The sequence below is a fragment of the Colobus angolensis genome, unplaced genomic scaffold (assembly GCF_000951035.1).
Source record: "Colobus angolensis palliatus isolate OR3802 unplaced genomic scaffold, Cang.pa_1.0 Scaffold70, whole genome shotgun sequence".
Classification (NCBI taxonomy): Eukaryota; Metazoa; Chordata; class Mammalia; order Primates; family Cercopithecidae; genus Colobus; species Colobus angolensis.
In genome coordinates this window covers 7,520,152-7,545,169 of record NW_012120710.1, presented here as the reverse complement: position 1 = coordinate 7,545,169, position 25,018 = coordinate 7,520,152, and the positions used below count along the sequence as shown (strand labels likewise).

General features: G+C 40.1%; 1 protein-coding gene across 2 annotated transcripts in view; it reads left to right on the top strand.

The window, feature by feature from the left end:
* Positions 1-24,038, top strand: part of SCARB2 (scavenger receptor class B, member 2) — a 57,037-nt gene extending 32,999 nt beyond the window's left edge. The window contains exons 3-12 of one of the 2 annotated variants that reach the window (XM_011927224.1): positions 1,494-1,641; positions 3,065-3,253; positions 6,226-6,317; positions 6,846-6,965; positions 8,447-8,616; positions 12,794-12,912; positions 14,302-14,375; positions 16,533-16,584; positions 19,393-19,551; positions 21,021-24,038. In XM_011927224.1, coding sequence (XP_011782614.1) covers positions 1,494-1,641; positions 3,065-3,253; positions 6,226-6,317; positions 6,846-6,965; positions 8,447-8,616; positions 12,794-12,912; positions 14,302-14,375; positions 16,533-16,584; positions 19,393-19,551; positions 21,021-21,059 — 1,162 coding nt within the window. In that variant the 3' untranslated portion in view covers positions 21,060-24,038. The remainder of the gene's footprint in view (positions 1-1,493; positions 1,642-3,064; positions 3,254-6,225; positions 6,318-6,845; positions 6,966-8,446; positions 8,617-12,793; positions 12,913-14,301; positions 14,376-16,532; positions 16,585-19,392; positions 19,552-21,020) is intronic. The other variant, XM_011927225.1, reaches the window with a different exon arrangement.
* Positions 24,039-25,018: the final 980 nt, after the last annotated feature.

Below are 25,018 nucleotides of genomic sequence, written 5' to 3'. Positions count from 1 at the left end.
GTATTTTTTTAGTAGAGACGGGGTTTCACCGTGTTAGCCAGGATGGTCTTGATCTCCTGACCTCGTGATCCGCCCGTCTCGGCCTCTCAAAGTGCTGGGATTACAGGCTTGAGCCACCGTGCCCGGCCAAGTAGCCACATTTTTTAAAAAGTAGAAGGAAACAGGTAAAATTAATTTTAATAAATATTTTAATTTTACCCATTATTACTGGGTATCATTTCAATATGTAATCAATCTAAAAAAAGGTAGGCACTGTTTTTGAAATTCTGTGTGTATTTTACACTTACAGCAAATCTCAATTCCAGTTAGCCACAGTTTAAGTGCTCAGTAGTCACATGTGATTAGTGGCTACCATGTCAGATATAATAACCCTAGCTGGTTTAGGAAGAAGGAAAGGTAAGCAAAGGGAAAGAAACTAAAGTCACTGGAATTTATCGAACACCTACTATTATTGAACACCAGGCAGGGCTAGGGCTAGTGTGAGGCATTTGATGAACAAAAGATCAGATCCTGTTTTTATTTAAAATTTTGTTCATCATAAATTTTTGGCATAAATTTTGGTTTTAATAAATAGTGCGTTAAAATATTTATCATGATTACTGCTTGTTTTGGCACCTCTTACATCGCTCACACTGACTCTAGGCCCAGCCCTAGCACCAGGCACTTTCTAAGAACTTTCTAATGCTTCATTTGGGGGCACTAACTTGAACCAAATTGTGCTGTATATTAGAAACAGAGACCGAGTGTGGTGGCTCATGCCCGTAATCCTAGCATTTTGGGAGGTCGAGGCAGGAGGATCACTTGAGTCCAGGAGTTCAAGACCAGCCTGGGCAATAGAGTAAGACCTCATCTCTACAAAAAAATTAGCTGGGTGTGGTGGCATGCTCCTATACTTCTAGCTACTTGGGAGGCTGAGGTGGGAGGATTGTTTGAGCCCAGGAGGCTGAGGCTGGAGTGAGCTGTAGTCATGCCACTGCACTCCAGCCTGGCAACAGAGCGAGACCCTATCTCAAAAAAAGAAACAGGAGTGAATTCCTGTAATTTACTAAGCTTTGGGCATTATTTTTTTAAATAAGATTTCAATTTAATTCAATTTAGAAACAAAAAGACATTGGTAAACAAATTGAAATTCAAACTAAATCTATGAACCAAACTGAAAATTTTGAAAATACTTCAGGACCAAACCATAACCCAGGAGAGAGTTCACTGACTTTGATTCCCTGGTCAAGGTGACCCTTGACTGTTGCACCTCCCTCATCAGGGAAGAAAAGAATGAAAACAAAGTTTTTGAGAAGACTCTATCCTAGGCCTCGTTTCCGTCCCACATTATAGCTTCAGTCTCCAGCTTTTTAAGGCTTAGTAGCTGCAGTCTTTATATAATGTTATATTGGGAATGTTATATTGAAAATATAACTTTGATGCCGAAAGAAAGGAAGTCTTCCTTATTAAAGTGGTGCCTATTTTCAAATAAAACCCTTCTTTCTTTCTTTTAGGGAACTCAGAAACAAAGCAAATGTTCAATTTGGAGATAATGGAACAACAATATCTGCTGTTAGCAACAAGGCATATGTTTTTGAACGAGACCAATCTGTTGGAGACCCTAAAGTTGACTTAATTAGAACGTTAAATATTCCTGTATTGGTAAGTAGGCATTTTAATACCATTAATTTGGATTTTGGAAGAAAGGAAAAAGCTAAGTTAATATTGTTTATGATTTTACATTTAGGAGCCATTAAGTTATGTTGAAATATACATATATAAAAAGAAAAATACTTTTTTTCTTCTTTTCTTTAAAGTGCATCTTGGACTTTTTTCTAAGATCTATCAAATAAGGTCTTTTCAAATGATGACAAAATTCAGATTTTAGGATTTGTTTTCACAGTTTCTTCCTGTGTGTTCAGGATTAGCAATTGTGCAAATAAATATGCCCCTAGGATTTTTTGGTAGCTCATAATTTTAAAAATGTTTATTTGCCCCTTGTTTTCATTCAGAAATTCTATCAGTGAAGTTTGTATACCATTTCTTACTTCAGATTTTTATGTTGGATTTTATATTCTCAAAATTCATAAATTGACACCAGAAATCAATAGACTGGGCTGAGTACAGCCTACTGTGATTTCAATGGGCTCTGTTTATAATGGTAATTCCACCTAATAATGACACCTATTCTACATCTATTCTATACTGAGACCCATGAGACATTCTTTTTTTAATTTAATTAATTAATTTATTATTAGTTTTTTTGAGGCGGGGTCTTGCTGTGTCACACAGGCTGGAGTGCAGTGGCTCCATCACAGCTCACTGAAGCTTCTACCTCCTGGGCTCCAGGGATCCTCCCCCCTCAGCCTGGGACTCCAGGCGGAACATACTGTTCTTCGCCCTTTTTTTAATTTAATTAATTAATTTATTATTAGTTTTTTTGAGGCGGGGTCTTGCTGTGTCACCCAGGCTGGAGTGCAGTGGCTCCATCACAGCTCACTGAAGCTTCTACCTCCTGGGCTCCAGGGATCCTCCCCTGTCGGCCAGGGACTCCAGGCGTGAACCACTGTTCTTGGCCCAGTAAACATTCTAATTCACCTACACCAACCCCTTCCGACTCTCCCACCCTAACCCCTAGGTGACCGCTCCATATGCAGCTGGACACCAATGATGGACCCAGGACCTAGACAGTATTAGGTCCCTGCCGCCTAGTCCCAGGGGTGTAGGTCGGGTTTATAATGAGCCTCTGGCCCTGCTCAGGAGGAAGGTAGCGCCACCTTGTGGCCAAAGATGCCGACGTGTTTACAAGAGCTTTTCCCCTTTTGTGGTGTCTGGATAACTCAGAGCCTGCAAATGGTCTTTTTGTAAATATTACACTTACAAAATGTAGTATTGAGAAAGGACAGAGAAGAGGCTTTGTCTTCCATATGCAGCCAGAAAGGAGCTGACTGTCTGATTTTTCAGCTATTTAATCTCCACCTTTACATTTATATTTCCAACCCACTTTGCTGAGGGGTAGTAGGAGAGAGTGGGTGGGGGTGCTTTGGAGGGGATGCTGCTGTCTTAATATACCTCTGCTCCGCAGACTGTCATAGAGTGGTCCCAGGTCCACTTCCTCAGGGAGATCATCGAGGCCATGTTGAAAGCCTATCAGCAGAAGCTCTTTGTGACTCACACAGTTGACGAATTGCTCTGGGGCTACAAAGATGAAATCTTGTCCCTTATCCATGTTTTCAGGCCTGACATCTCTCCCTATTTTGGCCTATTCTATGAGGTAAGTCGATTTTTCTTTTCAGAACCTCTTTTTTTAGCTGACAGCGGGTAGGGGTACCCCAAGCCAGATTAACTTTCAATTTCTTCTAGAAATTGCCTTAACTTAACAAGAAGTTAAGATATCCTGTAGAGTATGTGAAAAATGGAGTGTTTTTTGGAAATAAAAAAAACTTGAGGCCAGGTGCAGTGGCTAATGCCTGTAATCCCAGGACTTGGGGAGACCAAGGTGGGTGGATCTCTTGAGGGTTAAGACTTTGAGACCAGCCTGGCCAACATGGCAAAACTCTATCTCTACTAAAAATACAAAAATTAGCCAGGTGTGGTGATGTACACCTGTAATCTCACCTACTCAGGAGACTGAGGCAGGTGAGTTGCATGATCCCGGGAGGCAGAGGTTGCAGTGAGCTGAGATCACGCCACTGCACTCCAGCCTGGGTGACAGAGCAAGACTCCGTCAAAAAAAAAAAAAAAAAATAACCCTTGAGTGCAGTGGATAGTTGGGAAGTTGGTAAAAGATAAAGTAACCCCAGGAAGAAAGAGGATTAGAGTAGGGGTGTGCTCTGGGATTGTGATGAGTCTCCTCAGCTTTAAATTTGTAGCTGTTTTCTGGCTCTGCCTGTTCAAGAGTCTTACCCTCTTCATGTAATTCTGTAGTATTCCAGTTTTTATGGCAAACAGCAATAATTGTGTCCCTGGGCCTTCAGGGTTATACAAAACTTAGAAATTGTTAAAACAGAATTGTGAGCAAGTTTTAAAAAATTATCTGTGTGAGAGACAGGAGTCCTAAAAGTAGGGCCTCACCAACTCTGAATGCATCATTCTGGAGGAGCAGACCAGACAGGAGTTCCCTAGAGGGTCCTGTCTCAGAGAAACACAGCCTCACAGGACCAAAGGAAGCACAGATTTCCTGTCAAGCCCTGACTGAACCTTCCTTCTGGAAACAATTTCAGGAGAGCCTCCTACTGAGAGATATTATGCAAAGGTTCCCTTGAGGCCCTTTTGGTCCCAGTGGCTTCAGTCCATCAGCCAGATAGATCTTGTTGCTAATATCTCACCGTTTCTCAGATAATTTGCATTATATAACTTGCTTTTTTGTTTTTACATCATTGAATTCACCAGACTGATAGCCACACTATCTTATGTGGTTGTGAGGACTTCATAAGATGATTCGTGCAGAAATTTTAGACCAGAGCCAGGAATATTATACTCAACAATTGTTCACTCCTATTATTATAAAGGAGCTACTACCTGTGCTGTTTCTGAGAAATCATAGCTACATGCCCAGATAAAGAATTTTAGGAATGTATAGTGTCTGTATGTGCCCTTAAGAAGTATAACTTGGAGAGAATATGCAATTGAAGAAACCTTAATTGAAAATAGGACTATATTAATACCACCTTCTTCCAGTGTAGCTATTCTGGTATAATTGGTCCTGGTCCTGGACTTAGGCTTTTAAATTTGTTATTATTGAGAAATAATTCACTTACTATAAAATTTACCATTTTAAAATGTAGAATTCAGTAGTCCTTAGTATAGTCACAAGGTTGTGCAACCATTACTGCTAATTCCAGAACATTTTCATTATCCCAAAAAAGAAACTGCATACTCTCTTTGCAGTTACTCCTAGTCCCATCTCACTCTCCCAGGCCTTGGCAACCACTATCTACTTTCTGGCTCTGTGAATTTGCATATTCTGGACATCTCATATAAATGGAATCATATAATATATGCCCTTCTGTGTCTGCTTTTTAAATTTAGTATAATGTTGTCAGGGTTCATCCATGTTCTAGCATGTCTGAGTGTTCCATTCCTTTTTATAACTGAGGAATATTCCATTGTGTCGATATACCACATTTTGCTTATCCATTTATCAGTTGATGGACATTTGGGTTGTGTTCCTTCTTGGCTATTATTAGAAGTGCTGCTATGAATATTTATTCATACAGGCTTTTGTATGAACATTGGGTATATACCTTGAAGTGGAATTCTCTTGAGTATATACATAGGTGTGGAATTTTGGAGTCTATGAATTCTGTTTAATTTTTTTTGGAGCTGACAAACTGTTTTCTGCAGTGACTGCAACATTTTTATATTCCTGCTAGCAATGTATAAAGGTTTCAATTTCTCCACATCCTCACCAGCGCTTACTATTTTTTTTTTTTTTAGTTGCCATCCTAGTGGGTGTGAAGTGGTATCTCATTGCGGTTTTGATTTGCAATTCCCTAATAACTAATGATGCTGAACATGTTTTTATGTGCTTTTTGGCCATTAGTATATTTTCTTTTGGGAAATGTCTCTTCAAATCCTTTGCCCATTTTAAAATTGAGCTCCTATTTTTTAAAACGATAAAATAATAATATGGTTAATATAGTATTTAGCAAAATAGTCCCTATTTTCTGGTCCTGGTTCCGTCTTGTGTAGCAGTTAGGCCCTAGTAGGACGGTTTCGTGAAGATTAAATTTTGTAGTGACTGTATCAGTTAGAGTTGCCAGAGAAACTGAATCAAGAGGGTGTGTATATAGAGATGAGAAAGAGGGAGAGAAAGAAATTTATATTATGGAATTGGCTTATGTGATTATGGGAGCTGGTAAGTCTGAAATCCATAGGGCACGCCAGCAGCTGGAAACTCAGGTAACTAAGTTGATGATGTGGTCTTGAGTTTGAAATCTGTAGGGCGGGCTGCAACCTGGAAATCCAGGCAGAAGTTCAATGTTGCAGTCTTGGGGAGAATTCCTCCTCTAGGAAACCTCTGTTTCTGCTTGTAAGGCTTTGAACAGATTGGATGGGGCCCCGCATTCATTGAGGGTAACTTCGCTTAAAGTTAACTGATTGTAGATACTAATCACACCTACAAAATACCTTCACCGCACCATCTGGGCTAGTGTTTGACCAAACAACTGAGCACCATAGCCTCGCCAAGTTGTCATCAAATTATCGCAGTTACTTTAAATGATCGTATCCACGTATTTTCAGAAAAATGGGACTAATGATGGAGACTATGTTTTTCTAACTGGAGAAGACAATTACCTTAACTTTACAAAGATTGTGGAATGGAATGGGAAAACGTAAGTCTAATGATTTATCAGTGGAATTATTTTTTCAGTTTTCATTTAAACTACATATCTACTTCTACATTGTTTAAAAAATGTGTTTAGCCTTTTTTGGATGAAAAATATAAAAACGTGTAAATAGTCTTATAATTATTATTCTACAAATCAAGGTGGTGGTGAAACATCTTACAGAGTAAATATTAGTGACTTGTAGATTTATCATGGCCAGGCATGAATTACAGGCCAGTGAAACTTCCCACTCTTGCTTAGTAGTCATTGAGTGACGTGTAGTAGCTACAGCACAAATACTTTTCAAACCACCACATGTTTTGGGCTATTTGGCCATTGCCTCTATGAAAACTGATTTGGGGCCAGGGACCTAGTTTTTTTCCCCCTTGATCTAATTAACACTGTTGTGTCTGTATATGGATAACATACTGTGGGTAGATAGCTCCAGTTAAATCTTGCAAAGTTCTGACCGTTTAAGAGAATCTAAACTCAAATGTGATCATCTTTACTCTTTCTTGCGCTTACCAATTATAGGTCACTTGACTGGTGGATAACAGACAAGTGCAATATGATTAATGGAACAGATGGAGATTCTTTTCACCCACTAATAACCAAAGATGAGGTCCTTTATGTCTTCCCATCTGATTTTTGCAGGTAAAAGCTTTAAAGATAAGTTCTTTTTTAAAAATAAGGTCTTTCACTGCAAGACCACTAAAAGCATGAGGAATATATGCAGACACACTTATTATGCATGGATATTTATGCTTAATCAGTGATACATGCTGATGGCATATCGAGACAGTATAGTGTACTGGTTCACAGCACAGACTCCTGACTGTTGGTTTGAATCTTAGCTGTACCACTTATAGCTGTGTGACCTTGGGCAAATTACTTAACCACTCTGTACCTCACTTTCCTCATTTGTAAAAAACAAAGATAGAAATTGTTAACTATGTTAGAAGTTATAAGGACAAATGAGTTAGTATTAGTAAAATACTTAGCCCAGGGCTTGTCACACAGTAACCAATATTAAGTGTTGGCTCTTAGTTACTATGATATGCTCTGTCAAGCATAAATTGACCTGGCCTACTTCCAGTCAATAGGTTGTCTCTACATGGAAGCTGGATACTATTCATCCAAATAGAGGATACTATTGTCCATATTTCAGGAGAGTGGTTTCCTCAGGGGAGACAGAGAAGGAATGGAATCAAGAGCATTATGTAGATAGGTTTGGTTATATCCATAATATAATTTTTATTTGTCTAAGTGGTGGATACAAAGGTATTTGTTAGAATATTTTTTCTCTTTCTGGTGCCTAAAATATTTCATTAAAAAATGCTGTGGGGGTGGTTCGTGCAGTGAAACCTATGTTATTCACAACCTTGCGAGAGATGTATCAACAGCTCTGGTTCAGAGATGAAAAAGTGAGGCCCAGAAGGCTATTCCGGCCAGCCTTCAAAGGAAGGGCTGAAGGCTCACTGGTGACTGTACATCAAAGTGGTCTGTGAGGCACTATGCAGTGTAAGCGGTGGTCATATTACATGGGACCATGTTTGAAATCAGTAAGAATGAAAGGCAGAATTACGTTGAACTCCATTTAAATAAATGACTGGGGCAAAACATGGAATCTGATTTTTTTTTTTTGGTGGGGGGAAGGAATGAATATCAAAGTGTATATTCTAATAAAATATCTGTCCAATGTGACACTTTACAAGTGCCTAAGACCCTACAAGGCCACGGCCATCGCTGCCTGTTCTACCTTAGCTTTGGCTCCCCTGGTTTTCCTGGCTTTGCTGGTGGCCCGTCCGCACTGGCATGTGTCCATGCAGGTCTAGAGGCCTCTTATTTTTTATGTGAGTCTCCATTCTAAATGTTATCATCTTAGTTTTCTACCACATATTGTTTTTTCTTGTTTGGATAATACCTGCATTGCTACCACTTAAACACCTTTCACTACAATTCATCTTCTGCTTTATTACACGTTGAGCTGACAGAATGCTTTCCAAACATTCTTTTCTACTTACCCTATGAGCTTCTGGCCACGTTGTACCTGAGAACTGTTGCTAACTTGTGGATTTGGGGCAGATTATAATGACCAGAGTCCACATTCACTTTTTATTCTTACATCCTAACAGGTCAGTGTATATTACTTTCAGTGACTATGAGAGTGTACAGGGACTGCCTGCCTTTCGGTATAAAGTTCCTGCAGAAATATTAGCTAATACGTCAGACAATGCTGGCTTCTGTATACCTGAGGGAAACTGCCTGGGCTCAGGAGTTCTGAATGTCAGCATCTGCAAGAATGGTAAGAACTCAAGAGAGGGGATATGATAGGGGTGTCAAGAATGCAGAAGGATTAGAGTTCAACAAAGAATATGTAGCTGGGCATAGTGGCGCACACCTACAGTACCAGCTACTGAGGATGCTGAGGTGGGATGATCACTTGAGCCCAGGAGTTCTCAAGTCCATCCTGGGCAACATAGTGAGACCCCTGTCTCTAAAAAACAAAACAAACAGAAAAGAATATGTTGTCAGCCCAATAGAAACATCAGTTTCTTGCAAGAATAATGTTTCGTAACATGGCTATTGAATGGTAAAAAAAATTATTGGCTTTTCTGTGATGCTTTTTATTTCTAGAATGCCATGTCGTGTTTTTTTTCTGGACAATGGTTTAGAAGTCTTAACAGTAATAATAGGTCATGTTTACTAAGCACCTGATGTATGCCAGTTGCTGTCCTAAGTACTTTACATATTTGCATGTAGTTAATGCATGCAAAACATTAACTGATTTCATGTTCAAAACAATGGTGAGTCTGGGCACAGTGGCTCATGCCTGTGTTCCCAGCGCTTTGGGAGGCTGAGGTGGGAGGATTGCTTGAGTCCAGGGGTTCAAGATCAGCCTGGGCAACATAGCAAGACCCCTGTCTCTACAAAAAAAAAAAAATTAAAAAATTAGCTGGGTGTGGCGGCACACACCTGTAGTCACAGCTGCTCAGGAGGCTGAGGCAGGGAGATTGCTTGAGCCCAGGAGTTTGAGGTTGCAGTGTGCTATGATTGTGCTACTGCACTCTAGCCTGAGCAATAGAGTGATTCCGCACCTCCTGGCCAAAAACAAATGGTAAAAGAAAAAGTGGACAACTCGGTTTTAAGAAAGTACATATCATGGCAAAGATTCTCAGTGATTTTGAAGCAGTTAGTTTTAAACCCTGACACAAATGTCCCAGTGTTTCTTAATGTCAGAGCTACTCTGCTCCTTTCCGTGAATGAGGCAGAATTATCAGTGGCACAACTGACAAAACTGTTTTCTTCATCTTGAAGAGTAGTTTTAATAGCCACAGTTGCAGAATTATTCACAACGACCTTACAGACAGTAGATATTCAGCGGCCTGTTTTTGTAAGTGGGGAAACGGGCTCAGAGAGGGAACACGATTTGGATGCGACTCCTGCCTCTGAGCAGATCTCTGGCGGAACTCAGGGTCTTCTCATATTTGCCCTGTGATTCCCTCTTTGGCTATAATTCCTCTCTAAAGTTTCTCTGGAGAGCTCTCTCTGTAGTCCCTTTCTCTTGAATAAAGTAATGTGCTCACTTTTGCTCCCGTATTAACTCGTTTTAAAATCTCCTTTCAGGCCTGGCATGGTGGTGTGTGCCTGTAGACCCAGCTGCTCAGGAGGCTGTGGTGGAAGAGTCGCTTGAGTCCAGTTTGATTCTAGCCTGGGCAACATAGCGAGACTCCATCTTTTAAAAAAGAAAAAAAAAAGAATAAGATATCATTTTGGAATAAGTCTGAGGTCAGCAGTATACCTCCTGATCCTTGTCCGAGAGGGCAGTGACCCCCACACCTGGCCTGACATGAGAATTATCTGGAGAGTTATTAAAAATATGTTGGTGAGGCACAGTGGATCATGCCTGTAATCCTAAGCCTTTAGGAGGCTGAAGCAGGAGGCTCACTTGAGGCCAGGAGTTTAGACCTGCTGGGCAACAGGGAGACCCCATCTGAACAAAAAATTTAAAAATTAGCTGGTCATAGCTCAGCATACACCTGTAGTCCCAGGTACTCAGGAGGCTGAAGCTGGAGGATCACTTGAGCCCAGGAATTCAAGGCTGCAGTGAGCTATGATTGCAACATTGCACTCCAGCCTGGGCAACAGAGTGAGGCCCTGTATCAAAAAAAAATTTATGTATGTATATAATATAGGTGTTATATATATGTTACATATGTATTATATATCATTTATATATTATATTGTGTGTATATATTATATAGTGTGTATATATAATATACAACTGACAAAAGTGTTTTCTTCATCTTGAAGACTAGGTTTAACAGCCACGTGTGTATATATATATTTATGTATGTATATGTTAATATATTTGCTAATATATGAATATATTAACAAAATATATATCATTTTATAAATATGCATGTATCTGCATATACATATATTTGCTATATTTTAATATACTAGATATGTATATAGTATATATATAGGTATACACACACGTGCACAAGCATGCACACACACAACACGTATGTCCTAGGGTCCCATGTTGAACATACCAGGGCCCCAGAATCTACACTTTTAACAAGTGATTTCCATAAAGATGGCGTCTAGGTATTTGGGGACCATTGTGCGAGGGAACATGGTGCCCTTTACCTGGAGATAAAGACCAAGGGTGCATGGGGACAAGCTCCTGGTTGTGATCTCCCCCATTGCCTTACTGGTGAATAGTCCTGAAACAGTGTCCCTGCCCCCTCATCTGGTGTGCATCTGGCCCAAAGCAAAAATGTAGATATATTTTCTCTTGCTGTCTTTATTAAATTCTGTTTCGTCAAGAAGCTGATGCCAGAATCAACAGAAATACTCTACTTTACACATTTAAACTTCTTGCTACAATCCTTTTCCTCTTCCCTGTTGTGTATTCCCAAACTGGGACTGCAGTGAAACTCTCCAGGATTATCCTCCAGTGTTTTGAATTCTCCAGGGAAACATTTTGGATAGCAGGATGAGTGAGTGTTCTGGAGTCAGGCAGATCTGGGTTTGAATCCTATTCTATTTGTTGGCAAATTGGCCAAAGTTTATTAAGGAGGGTTCCAGACATCAGTTTTCTCATTAATAAAATGGAGGTGGTTATAGCTTCTTGAGGTTGTGTGAGAGTTAGAAATAATATATATAAAACACTCAGGACAGTAGTCCTTATTAAGCCCTCAACAGATATTAAAAATACATTTTCAAGGTCATTATAGGACACAGAGAAGGAAGTCATGGCTTTGTGGAACTGTTCAGCAGTAAACAGCAAAATGCATGTGCATGTGAGAGATGTGTGATGTGTTCCTTGAGCCATGGGCTGGTGGATATGTAAGCAAATGTAAATAACTTGCCGATAAGCTCCTTTCTCCAAAAATATATTGCCCTGGCAGCAATTACTGGGTCCCTCTCTTCTTTTCAATAGCCAGATCTAGAATAGGTTTCCTTAGTACCTTGTTTCCCTATTTGGTTCTATATATATAGAGAGAGAGAATATATATATATAACATTAAATTTACGTGAGTACTTATTTGGTTCTCAAAATGAATAGGAAAGGAAAAAAACCCAGAATCTTTGTGATCTGGTTAGAGGCTAGGTGTATAGCACAGCCAGGCTAACTCTTAAAAAATTATATAAGCCAGGTGTGGTGGCTCAAGCCTGTAATCTCAGCACTTTGGAAGGCTGAGGCGGGCAGATCACTTGAGGTAAGGAGTTTGAGACCAGCCTGGCCAACATGGTGAAACACTGTCTCTACTAAAAATACAAAAAAATTATCTGGGTGTGGTGGCGCATGCCTGTAGTCCCAGCTACTTGGGAGGCTGAGGCAGGAGAATCACTTGAACCCGGGAGGCAGAGGTTACAGTGAGCTGAGATCGTGCCTATCTTTGATAAAAAAACAAAAAACAAAAAAAAAACCACAATTTTTTTTTTAATTTTAGAAATAACAAGAAATAAAAAGCCCACTTACTCCTAGATAATTGTAGTTGAAACTAGTGCTTTGAGGTACAATACCCCTCATTCACTTAGTATTCGGCCTTCATAACCTGATGGCTAGCTGTCCCTGGGTAAATTTTGTAACTTTTGTGAACCTCACTTTCTTCAAATGCAAAGTGAGGCTAATAGTTCTAACTTCATTGGGCTGTTGGGAGCATTAATTAAAATAATGTATATGAAGCACTTATACTTTAACTTCTGTAAATATATGTTGAAGAATAAATAGTTCAGCCTGAACTTCAGTATATAATGAGGAATGAAAATTGGGGGTAAATGAGATGTCAGAAAATGAAGTATAAATCCTGAACTAGGAGGTAAAGAATGGTGTTTTATCCTGCCCAAGTTAATTTATATGTAGCTTTTAAATTTTTCTTTAGGAACCAGGCTGTGGCCAGGAACTTTTATATTCAGCTTAGATTTTAAGAACAGCATCATTCATTTCTGTTTTCCTTCAAACACAGGTGCACCCATCATTATGTCTTTCCCACACTTTTACCAAGCAGATGAGAGGTTTGTTTCTGCCATAGAAGGCATGCACCCAAATAAGGAAGACCATGAGACATTTGTGGACATTAATCCTGTGAGTACATACTTCCTCCTGGTAAAAGAGCCTATGTTTTATTCTGTCTATACAGTGTTCACCAGTTTAGTCCTGAGCCTTCTTTAAAAACATCCTTACTTTCATATACATATTCAAGTGGGAGAAATTCAGTTTAGTGCTGGTGGAGGCATTGTCTCCTAGCCCTGTAATTAGAAGGCTGAATTGTGTGGATTGAATAGCAGAAATACAAGCAAACCTGCCTTTAACAAAAAGCAACAGTGAAAACTCAGTTATTGGAAACTACTGAGATTGGACCCATGTAACCCGGTCAATCTTCTGTTGCTAGCCTTGGACCTCAACATATATTTATTTCTCCCCTTGGGACACAAATCAAAAAAGTTAAAGATGTCCCTTTGCTTCCCCACTGCCAGGAGTATTTTGGTTGAAATATGAATATGTATATTAACCTCAGGCACTTTTGGCAAACTTTCTGCGGGTTATTTGAGAGTTTATTATCTTATTAATTATAAAGGTATCAGAAATACATAGAGGAGACATACGTGTGTGTGTGTGTGTGTGTGTGTGTATGTGTATAATACACATTTAATCCCGTATTCATAGAGGAGAAAAACAAAAACCATGCTAACCATGTCTTCATTTTTGGAATTTGAACATTATGGACCAATAAAAAAAAAGCAAGAACATTCTTTTAGCACAGTATTTTATGGGTACTTCACACTCTTAGCTACGTACATTGCATTTGTGTCTGAGAAACCATTGATCTTATGCTCTGGTGAATAAGATCATGTGTGGTTTTCTCCCTTTTCTCTCTTAGCCATCAGCTGATCAGTTCCCTTGGATCAGCCAAACTGTTAGCAGTGCTTGTCACCAAGGGATGAATGCAGTCTTATAACCTTAGTGCAAAGATGGAGCTGCCCTAAGGAAGACAAGTGCTGCAGTTGTCCCCCATGGCTGTGCTAGGTGGGCCCTATACTTGGATGCCACTCTCTGGCAGTGACCACCACCCTCTGCTTAGCTCTCTGGACAACTGCCTGGAAATCCAGACGTGACAGGCTATCTTTTGGGTCTCCTTCCTGTTGGAGTCCTTCTAAGGCTGTGCTACTCAGAGTGGCAGCATCCTGGGAGCTTGTTAGAAATGGCCAGTCTACTGAATCTGAGCCTATGTTTTAACAGGATTCCCAAGGACCCACATTCATACTCATGTTTGAGACACATTGGTGTACCAGCCACCTAATACATGGTTCTCATTCTGTTCTGGGGATCACTTTTACTTGTTTCCACTCTGCCTGTCACACATGGTAATGGTCACCTTGTTAATCAGGACTACACAGAAATGGTGCTCTATTGAAAAAGTTGTTTGCAGTTTAATAAATCCTAATGTTTCCTTTTCACTTCTCTGATTTGCAGTTGACTGGAATAATCCTAAAAGCAGCCAAGAGGTTCCAAATCAACATTTATGTCAAAAAATTAGATGACTTTGTGTAAGTTTTGCTTCTTTCTATGGAGGAGACAGCAGTTTTGCTCCATTGCCCTTCTGGTGGGGTTGATGGCAGGGGGAGTACAGCCTACTTCACCTAAGTCTGCTCACCCCTGCCCTTCAGGGATAGGGCAGGATCAGCATTTTCATGGGTGCCTTGGTCTTGGAATTTACTTGTTGTATTTAATCATACACTTACAGAGTGCTTCCCATGGATCAGGTATTACTCTTAGCACCTTATGTAGATTCACATATAACCTTGTATTATCCCCATTTTACAGATGAGGAAACAGAAGCAGAGCATTTAGGTAACTTGCTAGAGGCCACACAGCCTTACTATCTAGTCAACTTTTATCCACTCCACTAAGCCTTTCTCTCATGCACCTTGACTCTCTTGGTGTATTAGGCTGTTCTTGTGTTGCTATAAAGAAATACCTGGCCGGGCGCAGTGGCTCACGCCTGTAATCCCAGCACTTTAGGAGGCCAAGGCGGGTGGATCACGAGGTCGGGAGATCGAGACCATTCTGGTCAACATGGTGAAACCCTGTCTCTACTAAAAATTCAAAAATTAGCTGGGCATGGTGGTGGGTGCCTGTAATCCGAGCTATTTGAGAGGCTGAGGCAGGAGAATCGCTTGAACCAGGGAATCGGAGGTTGCAGTGAGCTGAGATAGTGCCACTGCACTCCAGTCTGGTGATGGAGCAAGACTCTGTCTCAGGAAAAAAAAAAAAAAAGAAAGAGAGAGGGAAGGAGGGAGGGAGGGAAGGAAGGAAGGGGGGGAAGGAAAGGAAGGAAGGAAAGAAATACCTGAGATTGGTTAATTTATAAAGAGATTTAATTGGCTCACAGTTCCGTAGGCTGTACAGGAAGCATGGTGCTGGCATCTGCTCAATGTCTAGGGATGCCTCAGGGAGCTTTTGCTCATGACAGAAGATGAAGCAGGAACAAGGTACATCACATGGGGTGAGCAGGAGCAAGAGAGAGAGGAGGGGAGGTGCCACACACTTTTAAATACCAGATCCCATGAGAACTCACTATCACAGGGACAGCACCAAGGGAATTGTGCTAAACCATTCATGAGAAATCCACCGCCATGATCCAACCACTGCCCACCAAGCCCCACCTCCAACACTGGGGATTACATTTCACCCTGAGATTTTGGGGAAAAAGTATCCAAACTCTATCACTCAGAGACTTGAGACAGAGTCTCTTCCTCTTCCCCTCTCTCTGTTCCCACTGGTCCCACTTGGGGCCAACCATAGCTCTCATTTGTATAGTTATAATCTCTTGAGTCTAGCCTTACCTCCCCATGCTGCAACTTAATTTGGATTCCAAAGTATAATCTCCTGCTCAGATTTTTCAATGGGAATTTTTTAGATATGAGAAAATTATGATATAAAGTTGAATGAAATTAACAGGATGCAAAACTGTGCATAACTATCTATCTATAAAACTTGACTTGTTTACCTCATTGAATTTGCCAGATTTAATCCCAGGTGTCATGGCTTTTTCTAAGAAGTAGATGTGGTTTACAAGAATGCATTTTGTCATCTCTGTGTGTATTTCTGAGGCAGGATAATTTAGTAGTTAAGAGCTAGAACCTTAGAATCAAAGTGGAATTACATTTCTGGCTCCATCACTTACTTATAGTGATCCTAGGCAAATTGTGTAGCCTCTCTGAGTCAGAATTTTCTCATCTGTAAACCTAGGACAGTAATACCTACTGCATGTTACTACTGTAGGAATTGAGTGAGATAATATCCCAAAAACACCTGGCACAGAGCTGGCATGTGGTACGTGCTCAGTTGGCTCTTGTTGCAAAGACGGTACTTCAGTGGCCTAGTTACAAAACACTCTGAGGAGTGACAGCTTTGTTCTGTCAACTGGAGCCTTCTCTGATGACTCTAAGGAAATAGTAATCATTTTAAGGAATCTGCCTTCAGTATCTTGTGTTTTGATAAACTTACAGCACTTGAATTGCTAGACAGACTGGAATCTAACTTGTGGTGTATATGTTTGCAAAGATAACTAAGAAATCAGTAAATTCTGGGTAATTTAAGAAATAAGTGTACTGGAATCTTCATATAAATGTGTCTGTCCAGGAAAGTGTGCCATTGTGATGAGGATGTCTCTGAAACAATCTCATCCTTTATCTTTGTAGTGAAACGGGAGACATTAGAACCATGGTTTTCCCAGTGATGTACCTCAATGAGGTAAGTCCTGAGACAGAGGGAGCCACGGGTGTTTTCAGACTCAGAAAAAATCCATTATGATGTCTACTGTTGTAGTTATGTGTAAGTTACGACAAAAGGGCAAAAGATTTTTAAAACCTGTTATTCCTCTGAAAATGTCACTTAAATGTTCACATGAATCTACCTGTGTCTGAGAGCTGATTTGGAGAAATGACAGAAAGAAATTTTCCTTCTCAAGAACACTATTTGGGCAAAACTCCCTTTTGGGGAGCTGCTCATGTAAGAAACAAAAACAGGAAAATGAGCCATTGGCAGACATTGTTGAAGCAGGGAAATAGCTCACACTCAGATAGATGCCAGCTAGACCTCTGTCTCCTCCTCCTTTGAAACCATGCTGGTTTAAGACACCTGTGATAAATTCTTTTCTGAATCACATATCACGTTTACTGTAGTTATATCTCCTCAGTTTCTCCTGCTTCCACCCAGCTTGAGGAAAAAAACGCAGGTTTTTTTTCTTCAATAAATTCTTGACTGGCAAATTTCTACTTTTTATTGTTTTTCTGTTTCCTAAAAATACTTGCTGTTTGTAGAATATTGAATAATAGAGATTAGCAAGAAAAAGAAAAATTAAAATCACTATTCACAAAATCTGTGTCAGCCTGATAATATTGTTTTTATTTTATTTTACTCAATGTGTTGTACAGTTTTTTCCAATAACAACTTTAAAAGGTAATCTAATGGTTTACATTTTATAAAACGTGTGCTCTTTATAGAACTCTTAGACATTTTTTAAAAAATCGATTTTAAAAGTAAATTACTGATAAGTCCCTCTCTCTCAGAGACAGGTGCAGTTCAGATGTCAACTCCTGATATTTTCGTGTTCTTGCTATTACATAGCTGAAATCATACGATAGATACAATTTTATATCTTTTTTTCTTCATTTAGCATTATATTGGTATTCACATTTACAAACGTTTAAGGGTTTGTGATGACAGTTCTAAGATGAGGTTTTTATTGTTTCATAGGAAAAATTCAGGCAATATTTACCAATTTATAGGATCTCTTTGCAATTGCTCCTGGATCATCCATGTTCCTGTTTGTGGGCAGGGGCATGAAAGTAGGTCTTTTTGAAAATGCAGAAGGACACTTTTCTGCCCATTTCTGTTAAGTAGTGGCATATTTGAAGTCCCTCCACCCCCAACTTCTACTTTGCTTTTTTGTGAAAGACTAGATTAAGTCCAGGTGTGTGGAGTGGAACCTTGTATTTTTGCTGCCTCCTAGGAACAGCTTGATTATTCTCTTCTCTAGAAAAATAAAATATTAGACCTGGAAGTGACCTTGGAGACTGTTGCCACACCACCTTTTTACCGAGGAGGAAACTCTAGCCAGTTATTGGAAAAACTGTCTTAGAACCCAATCTACTGACTCAGTCCAATGAAAACAAATTTCTTTTTTTTTTTTGAGACAGGGTCTCACACCCTGTGCAGTGGTGCAATTTCAGCGCCTGCAGCCTCGACTTCTTGGGCTCAAGTGATCCTCCCACCTCTGCCTTCCAAGTAGCTGGAACTATAGGTGTGTGCCACCATGCCCGGCTAAATTTTTTTTCCCCTGAGATGGAATGTAGCTCTGTTACCCAGGCTGGAGTGCAGTGGCCCAATCTCAGCTCACTGCAACCTCTGCCTCCTGGGTTCAAACAATTCTCATGCCTCAGCCTCCCAAGTAGCTGGGACTACGGTGCCCACCACCACACCTGGCTAAGTTTTGTATTTTTAGCATTGATGAGGTTTCATCATGTTGAAACTCATGACCTCAAGTGATCTGCCCACGTCGGCCTCCCAAAGTGCTGGGATTACAGGCATGAGCCACCATGCCCAGCCCCGGCTAATTTTTGTATTTTGTAGAGAGGTGGTTTCACCACATTGCTCAGGCTGGTCTCAAACTCTTGAGCTCAAGCAATCTGCTTCCCTTGGCCTCCCCAAAGTGCTGGGATTACAGGCGTGTGCAACTATGCCAGGCCTCCAATGCAAATTAAGCATAAACTAGGCCAGAATTGTTGCTCATAATTTCTATGGAATTAAGCTCTTCAGATACCTCACTCATACACTAAGTGTTATTCTAGTACATTTCCTACTATCAACAGTTTCTGGAATTCTGGTTAGCCCACAACTTCGCTGAGCACTTTCTGTAGAGGGCTGTGGTCCTGATTATTATAGATGTAACCAAGAAAGAAATTATACTTTCCACATACCATTTTTGGAGTGTTTCATTTATTTATTCATTTAATCAGCCAGCATTAATCAAGCACCTACTGTGTGCTGGGTGCTATACCCAGTGTGGAGGTGACTGAGGTTAAGTCTTGCCTTCAGTGTCTTCACAGTCATTGCAAGACAAACGGTTACAATGCAGAGTGCAAGGACAATGATGGAGGTAGAGAGTGAGACGGGAACTTAGGGAAGAGGCCTTTGATTAGGCCTGAGGTAGCCAGAGAAAACTTTTGGAAGGAAGTGATGCTGAGCTGATTTTTAAGGATGAATTGGAATTATCTGACATAAAACAAAAGATGATACTGTCTCAGTATTTCTGAATACGTTTCACCTCCTTTTTCCAGTCTATTTTAAGAGTAAAAAGATGTCTTCAGGAGAAGGCAAGATATTAATGAATAAATGTCCCTTCTGATTACCCTGACTTATAAATGGATTTTCAGTATATTTGGTTTGCTAACAGGAGGAGATTCCCAAATTGTATTAAATAAAGGAAAGATATAGCAAAAAAAGGTTACACACTGGATGTTTAGTCATCAAGGGAATACTATTTTCTTGCCTCTCCAGAGTGTTCTCATTGATAGAGAGACGGCGAGTCGACTGAAGTCTGTGATTAACACTACTTTGATTATCACCAACATACCCTACATCATCATGGCACTGGGTGTGTTCTTCGGTTTGGTTTTTACCTGGCTTGCATGCAAAGGACAGGGATCCATGGATGAGGTGAGAACTGGCTGATGGAACTTCCTCCTTATTGGATAACTTTACCTGAGGAATTCAACTGTACTTCACTGAAGGGCTGTCAGCTGGCTTATTAGGATGAATTCTGGGATTTTGTGCTGGGCATAGTGATTTCATTCTTATTTTACTGTTGGACCAAATGGGAAGCAAAGGAAGTATGTCAAAGAAGGTGGAGGGATAGAATGTACCATCTAGTATTTGGGGAATAGAATCTCTTTGGATATATCCCCTGGGAGTTAACTTTACGTCTTTGAAAACAATAACCTGAAAGAAAAGGAAGAATATATAACAGTTACACATCTGATCTTTGGTGTCAGACTGCCTGAGTTCAAATCCCAGTTCTGCCACTTAACAGCTATACGACCCTAGAAACTGTGCTTCAATTTCTTCATCTGTAAAATGGGATAATAAAAGCCTCCCTTATGAGTTTTTCATGAGGATTAGATGATATAGTAGACATAAAGGACTTGGCCCAGTGTTAGCATATAGTAAGAGCTCAATAAAGGATTAAGTATTATTAAATATGATAAAACAGCTCCAAGATTATACAGCAAGGCGGCCAGGGCCCTGCTTGGAAAGAATCCCTGATGTATCCGAAGATACCTATGATTTAGGTATCACTGCATAATAAATGATTGGAACATGGGCATACTTTCCTTGAAGGCTAGGATAAAGAGTTGGGTTGGCCTCTTCAAGTGACCAGCAGCCCAACCAGGAACCTGAATACCTCCAATGAGCCTTTTCTGTAGAAGCCCTTCTTAAATTTTCTGCGACTTCCTTTTTTACAACAGAGGCCTTTTTTTCCTCCAGTTTCCTCAACTAAGTGTCCGAGGCAAATGTGAAGTAGAAAATAAATAAGTGAAACCATCTGAGTAAAATTAGCTGAATTTCCCTGACTTCCATATTCTTCCATTATTTCTCTTATCCCATGCCAGTCACTTTAGCCTGAATTAGCTGGAGGCAAACTACTTTGCCATTTCTATGTGTGGATCTTCCAGTCTGACTTTGTACAGTCACTGGAATTGTCTTAAGCACAAGTGAAACCTCATGGAAATGTTAATTACTGCTCCTACAATTAACCTTCCTCATATATTCAACAAGCAAGCAATTATTGAGAACTACTATCTCTGAGACACTACTCCTTAGTAGGTTTCAAACCAGGAAGCAGGCAAATTCCATAGAGTCTAAGTTTTATAATCTAGATCAGCACAGAGAAGGATACTGCTCTGGTATTGAGGGTGAGAGTGGTCAGAAAAGGCCTCCTGAAAAGGTTAGGCCTGAATCTTCAAGAACAAGCAGCAGTCCGAGAGGGGGAGGTAAGGGGGATGAGCCACCTTCCTATAGGTCTCTCCTCCTTCCATGACCCCGCTCCTCACCCAAACTTTTCACACTAGGGAGAAGTTTCTGACATGAACACCTAACTTCTTTGTCTTCTCTCTTCTGTGTCTCAGGGAACAGCGGATGAAAGAGCACCCCTCATTCGAACCTAAACATTGCCTTTGCTTGGTGAAGAAACCGTGTGAGCTGTCCTGACCTGGACCATGACATGGGGAAATCCTCCACCTCCTCGCAGGCTTGTTGCCTGTTGAAAGAAGGGAAAAGACACGGCGCTGGCAAGTGATAGGAACATTCTGGCCAGAGGTTAAAGAGCAGGCTGACATGGCTGGCCATTAAGCTTTATAAAATCATGTGGGCTCTGAAATTGTTTTTTTATGTGTCTAGCAAGTATTTAATAAACTCATGTATAGTAATTTTGTTGTTGTTGGGTGCTGGTAGCTCCAGAATTTTGTGACCACTATTGTGGGTAAAATGTCTCTGCATCACTTGTTAATGCTACTTGGTCTAACTTTATTCAGTATGCTTCATTCACCGAACTTTGTGCTCAAAATGCGTATATACCATTTTATGTTGTATTCCATCATTTCACTTGCAAAACAGAAGTAAATAAGAGTTCGGGACCCAGGGTAAAATGGTAGCTTCATCCAGTATATCATTCAAATGCATCTGATTTCTAAAACATTACATATTACATTTTATGCTGATCTTCAGTTCATAATTCCTCCAGGAAAACTCAAGTCTTCCAACTACAATAAAATACTGGGTAGAATCAAATGGGAAAGGGGTTGGGTGGGGCAGTACCCATGAGTTGATAGTGATAAACTTCTAAGGATTTTTAACTTGTACTTTTGTGAACGAAGAGAATGCATAAATAATGTTGGTGAGGATAAGTACAGATATTTCATGTAGAGTAGAATTAAATGCTAGTTATGATGCTTGTGGATAGTTAACTATTTTTTTTTAGTCAAAATGATCGTGCTGTGAAAAGATGCTTCTGAGAGAATGTAATGAGTAACTGATTTTTCTTCCTGAGTCACCCTTGCCAAATATGATAATGTATTAATTAATCTAATATTGAGTGATTATTTGTAAAATTATGAATATGGGAAATCCATTTATCTACAGCCTAAGTTACACATAAGTTTCAGAAAGTCTGATTAGACTAAAGAGACATTTCTTCTGGGAAAGCCTTCTTGGTAATTTTGAAATTCTTTTTACAAGTTCTTTCCTCAGATTCAGTTCTTTCCAGTGTTTTGTAGCTCACAGTCACTCACTGAATAGAAAAACGTGTGCCCTCCACTTCCTGTGACAATCATTTTGCTGACAGAATGATGGATGTTTAAAATATTGCACAAAGTACTTTAAAGAAAGGTCTGTTAGGACCAGAAGCAGAGACACCACTTTTCAAAGGACTTCTTGGTTTCAGCATAACCGAAGGCAGGGAATTGGGAGCCACCATATGTCACAGTGTTCAGAATTCAAGCATATTTAAGGGCATTTTCTTTGATTCTCAAAGTTCACCATTCATTTTGAATTAAGAAGCCTATGCATTTAGCTGACAAAGTGCTTACAGAATTTCTTAACAACTGAACCACTCAAAAGGATTTTGTTTAAAACTAGATTTCAATGTAAGCAAATGAAGAAAAAATATATAGATTTCATTTCCATGGCTTCTTATCCCTGTATTGAGGTAATAAATTGTTTTACTGACAATTTTTCCTTTTTCTACACTAAAACAATATGTGATATGTTTCCCCTCTTGAAGAGGCAATTCATTAAACTCTCAACTTTTCTATAGAATCAAGATAGAAACTTTAGATACTCCAACTCACCAAAATGTAAAAAAACTAACAAAAATATTTGGTCTGCAGTAATGCTAAATATCTAGATTTTTAGAATTTATAAATATTTAACTAGATAATTGGGCATGTCTTATTTATGCATGTACTTATCCATACTAATAAAATGGACATGCTAGTGCATACTTATTGGCTTAGTCCTATTATCAGGATAGAATCATCTGTGAGGATATTTTAAATACTGTAAATGATAACAGTTAATGATACACACATTTAGACTGAGTTACACACTGGCAGGGAGACCAAAAACATATTACTTCCATACTTGTGTCATGATTCTTTTTTTTGGGACAGTCTCACTCTGTCACCCAGGCTGGAGTGCAATGGGGTGATCTCGGCTCACAGCAACCTCTGCCTCCCGGGTTCAAGCAATTCTTCTGCCTCAGCCTCCCAAGTAGCTGGGACTACAGGCACGTGCCACCACGCCCAGCTAAATCTTGTATTTTTAGTGGAGACGGGGTTTCACCATGTTGGCCAGGATGGTCTCGATGTCCTGACCTTGCTAACCACCCGCCTCAGCCTCCCAAAGTGCTGGGATTACAGGTGTCAGCCACCGCCCCTGGCCTGTGTCATGATTCTTAATAGTTACTTGGTTAAAATCACATTTGATGCTATCCTTCTGAAAAGTCTGAGACAGACCTACAAACTACAGTCAAAATTATAGCTTAAGAAGAATGAATGCACCTATTAGGCTTTAAGTTAAAGATAAATTATTTCTCATGCTTATTCTCTTGTGGTGGTTATCTTAGAAAGACCCTCAAAGGCTTTGTGATTGTAAGCACTGTCATGATCACAGAATGCAAGCTTCTGGTACCATGATCCTCAACTTAGGAAGAAACCAAGACAGAGAGCTTAACTCACTTCTCTCAGGGAAAATTAGGAGTTGAGCACAGGACAGGAAATGGGCTTTGCCACTTTAAGCTCCAGGCTTTTCCAACCAGATTTTATTTCTAGATACTTATGTTCTAGAAAGATCACTAATGGTCAAGTGGAACAAGCACTACACGACTAACCCCTATTGGGGTTTTTAACTTAAGGGAGGCTAATTTTTAATTTAAATTGCTTGAGATATGAGTTCTGCAAAAGGTGGTCTGTATCCTTGGCCCTCTGGGCATTATCACTAAATTGCGTGTGCCTGTTAGCGAGAATACTGACCAGAATGCTCTTCATGTAGCTCATACAGTTGGTTCACTTCATGCGGTTCTTGACGTGTTTATTTCTACCCTTAATTCAATGAAATGTTTCACTAATAAAAAACCACTTTATATAAAATTGCACTAGAAGTTATATGTCATTGGATGTCCTGTTGTTTATGGAGCTTCACTGGAAAGATGTTCCTTGACAGAGGCAGCCCTGAGTCACACACTTGGGCCACGTCTGATTTCAGCTTCGTTATAGTGGACGGTTACAATCAGTCGGACAAGTTCCACTCCAAGCAGTCCCACACGCGGCTTTTCTGTCTTGAGTCTTTCTCAAGAGCCCTGGAAGCACCATAGGAGTATCAGGGAGTTAATAACCCAAGGCAACCCTCAACTAAATGGGGCAGGAGTCAGTCAGCTGATAGATGTTTCAATCCTCAGAGGACCAATTCTCAGGCTTTTTCCACATGGGTCCTCAATTAGGGTTCCCCACAGTGGTAACTACTTTCCGTTAGTGTTTCTTTGTTCCCTGTCTTAATCACCCAGCCCTTCAATGCTGCTTCCCAAATCATCCACCTGTCCTAACATCTTACGTCTGCTTATCTTAGGTCTGTTTCCAGGTACACCCAACCAAAATGCAGATAAGTCCACCCAAAAGGCTCAGTAGGATCCAAGAGCTATTGGAGAGGCACTGGGGTTTCTTTTTTTTTCTTTCTTTTCGTTTTTTTTTTTTTTTTTTTTTTTTTTGAGACAGAGTCTTGCTCTGTCGCCCAGGCTGGAGTGCAGTCGTGCAATCATGGCTTACTGCAGCCTCGACCTCTCGGACTCAAGTGATCGTCCTACCTCAGCCTCCCTAGTAGCTGGGACTACAGGTGTGCACCACCACACCTAGGTAATTTTTGTATATTTTGTTGAGACAAGGTTTTGCCATGTTGCCCAGGCTGGTCTTGAACTCCTGGGCTCAAGCAATCTGCCCACCTTAGCCTCCCAAGGGCTGAGGGTTTTGTTTCTAGGGATATTTATCTACAGTACTATCTAGGGTACTAAAGTTATTAGTTCCAAACTTCAGATTACCTTTAAAACCTTTCCCATCCCAATACTGCAACTTATTTT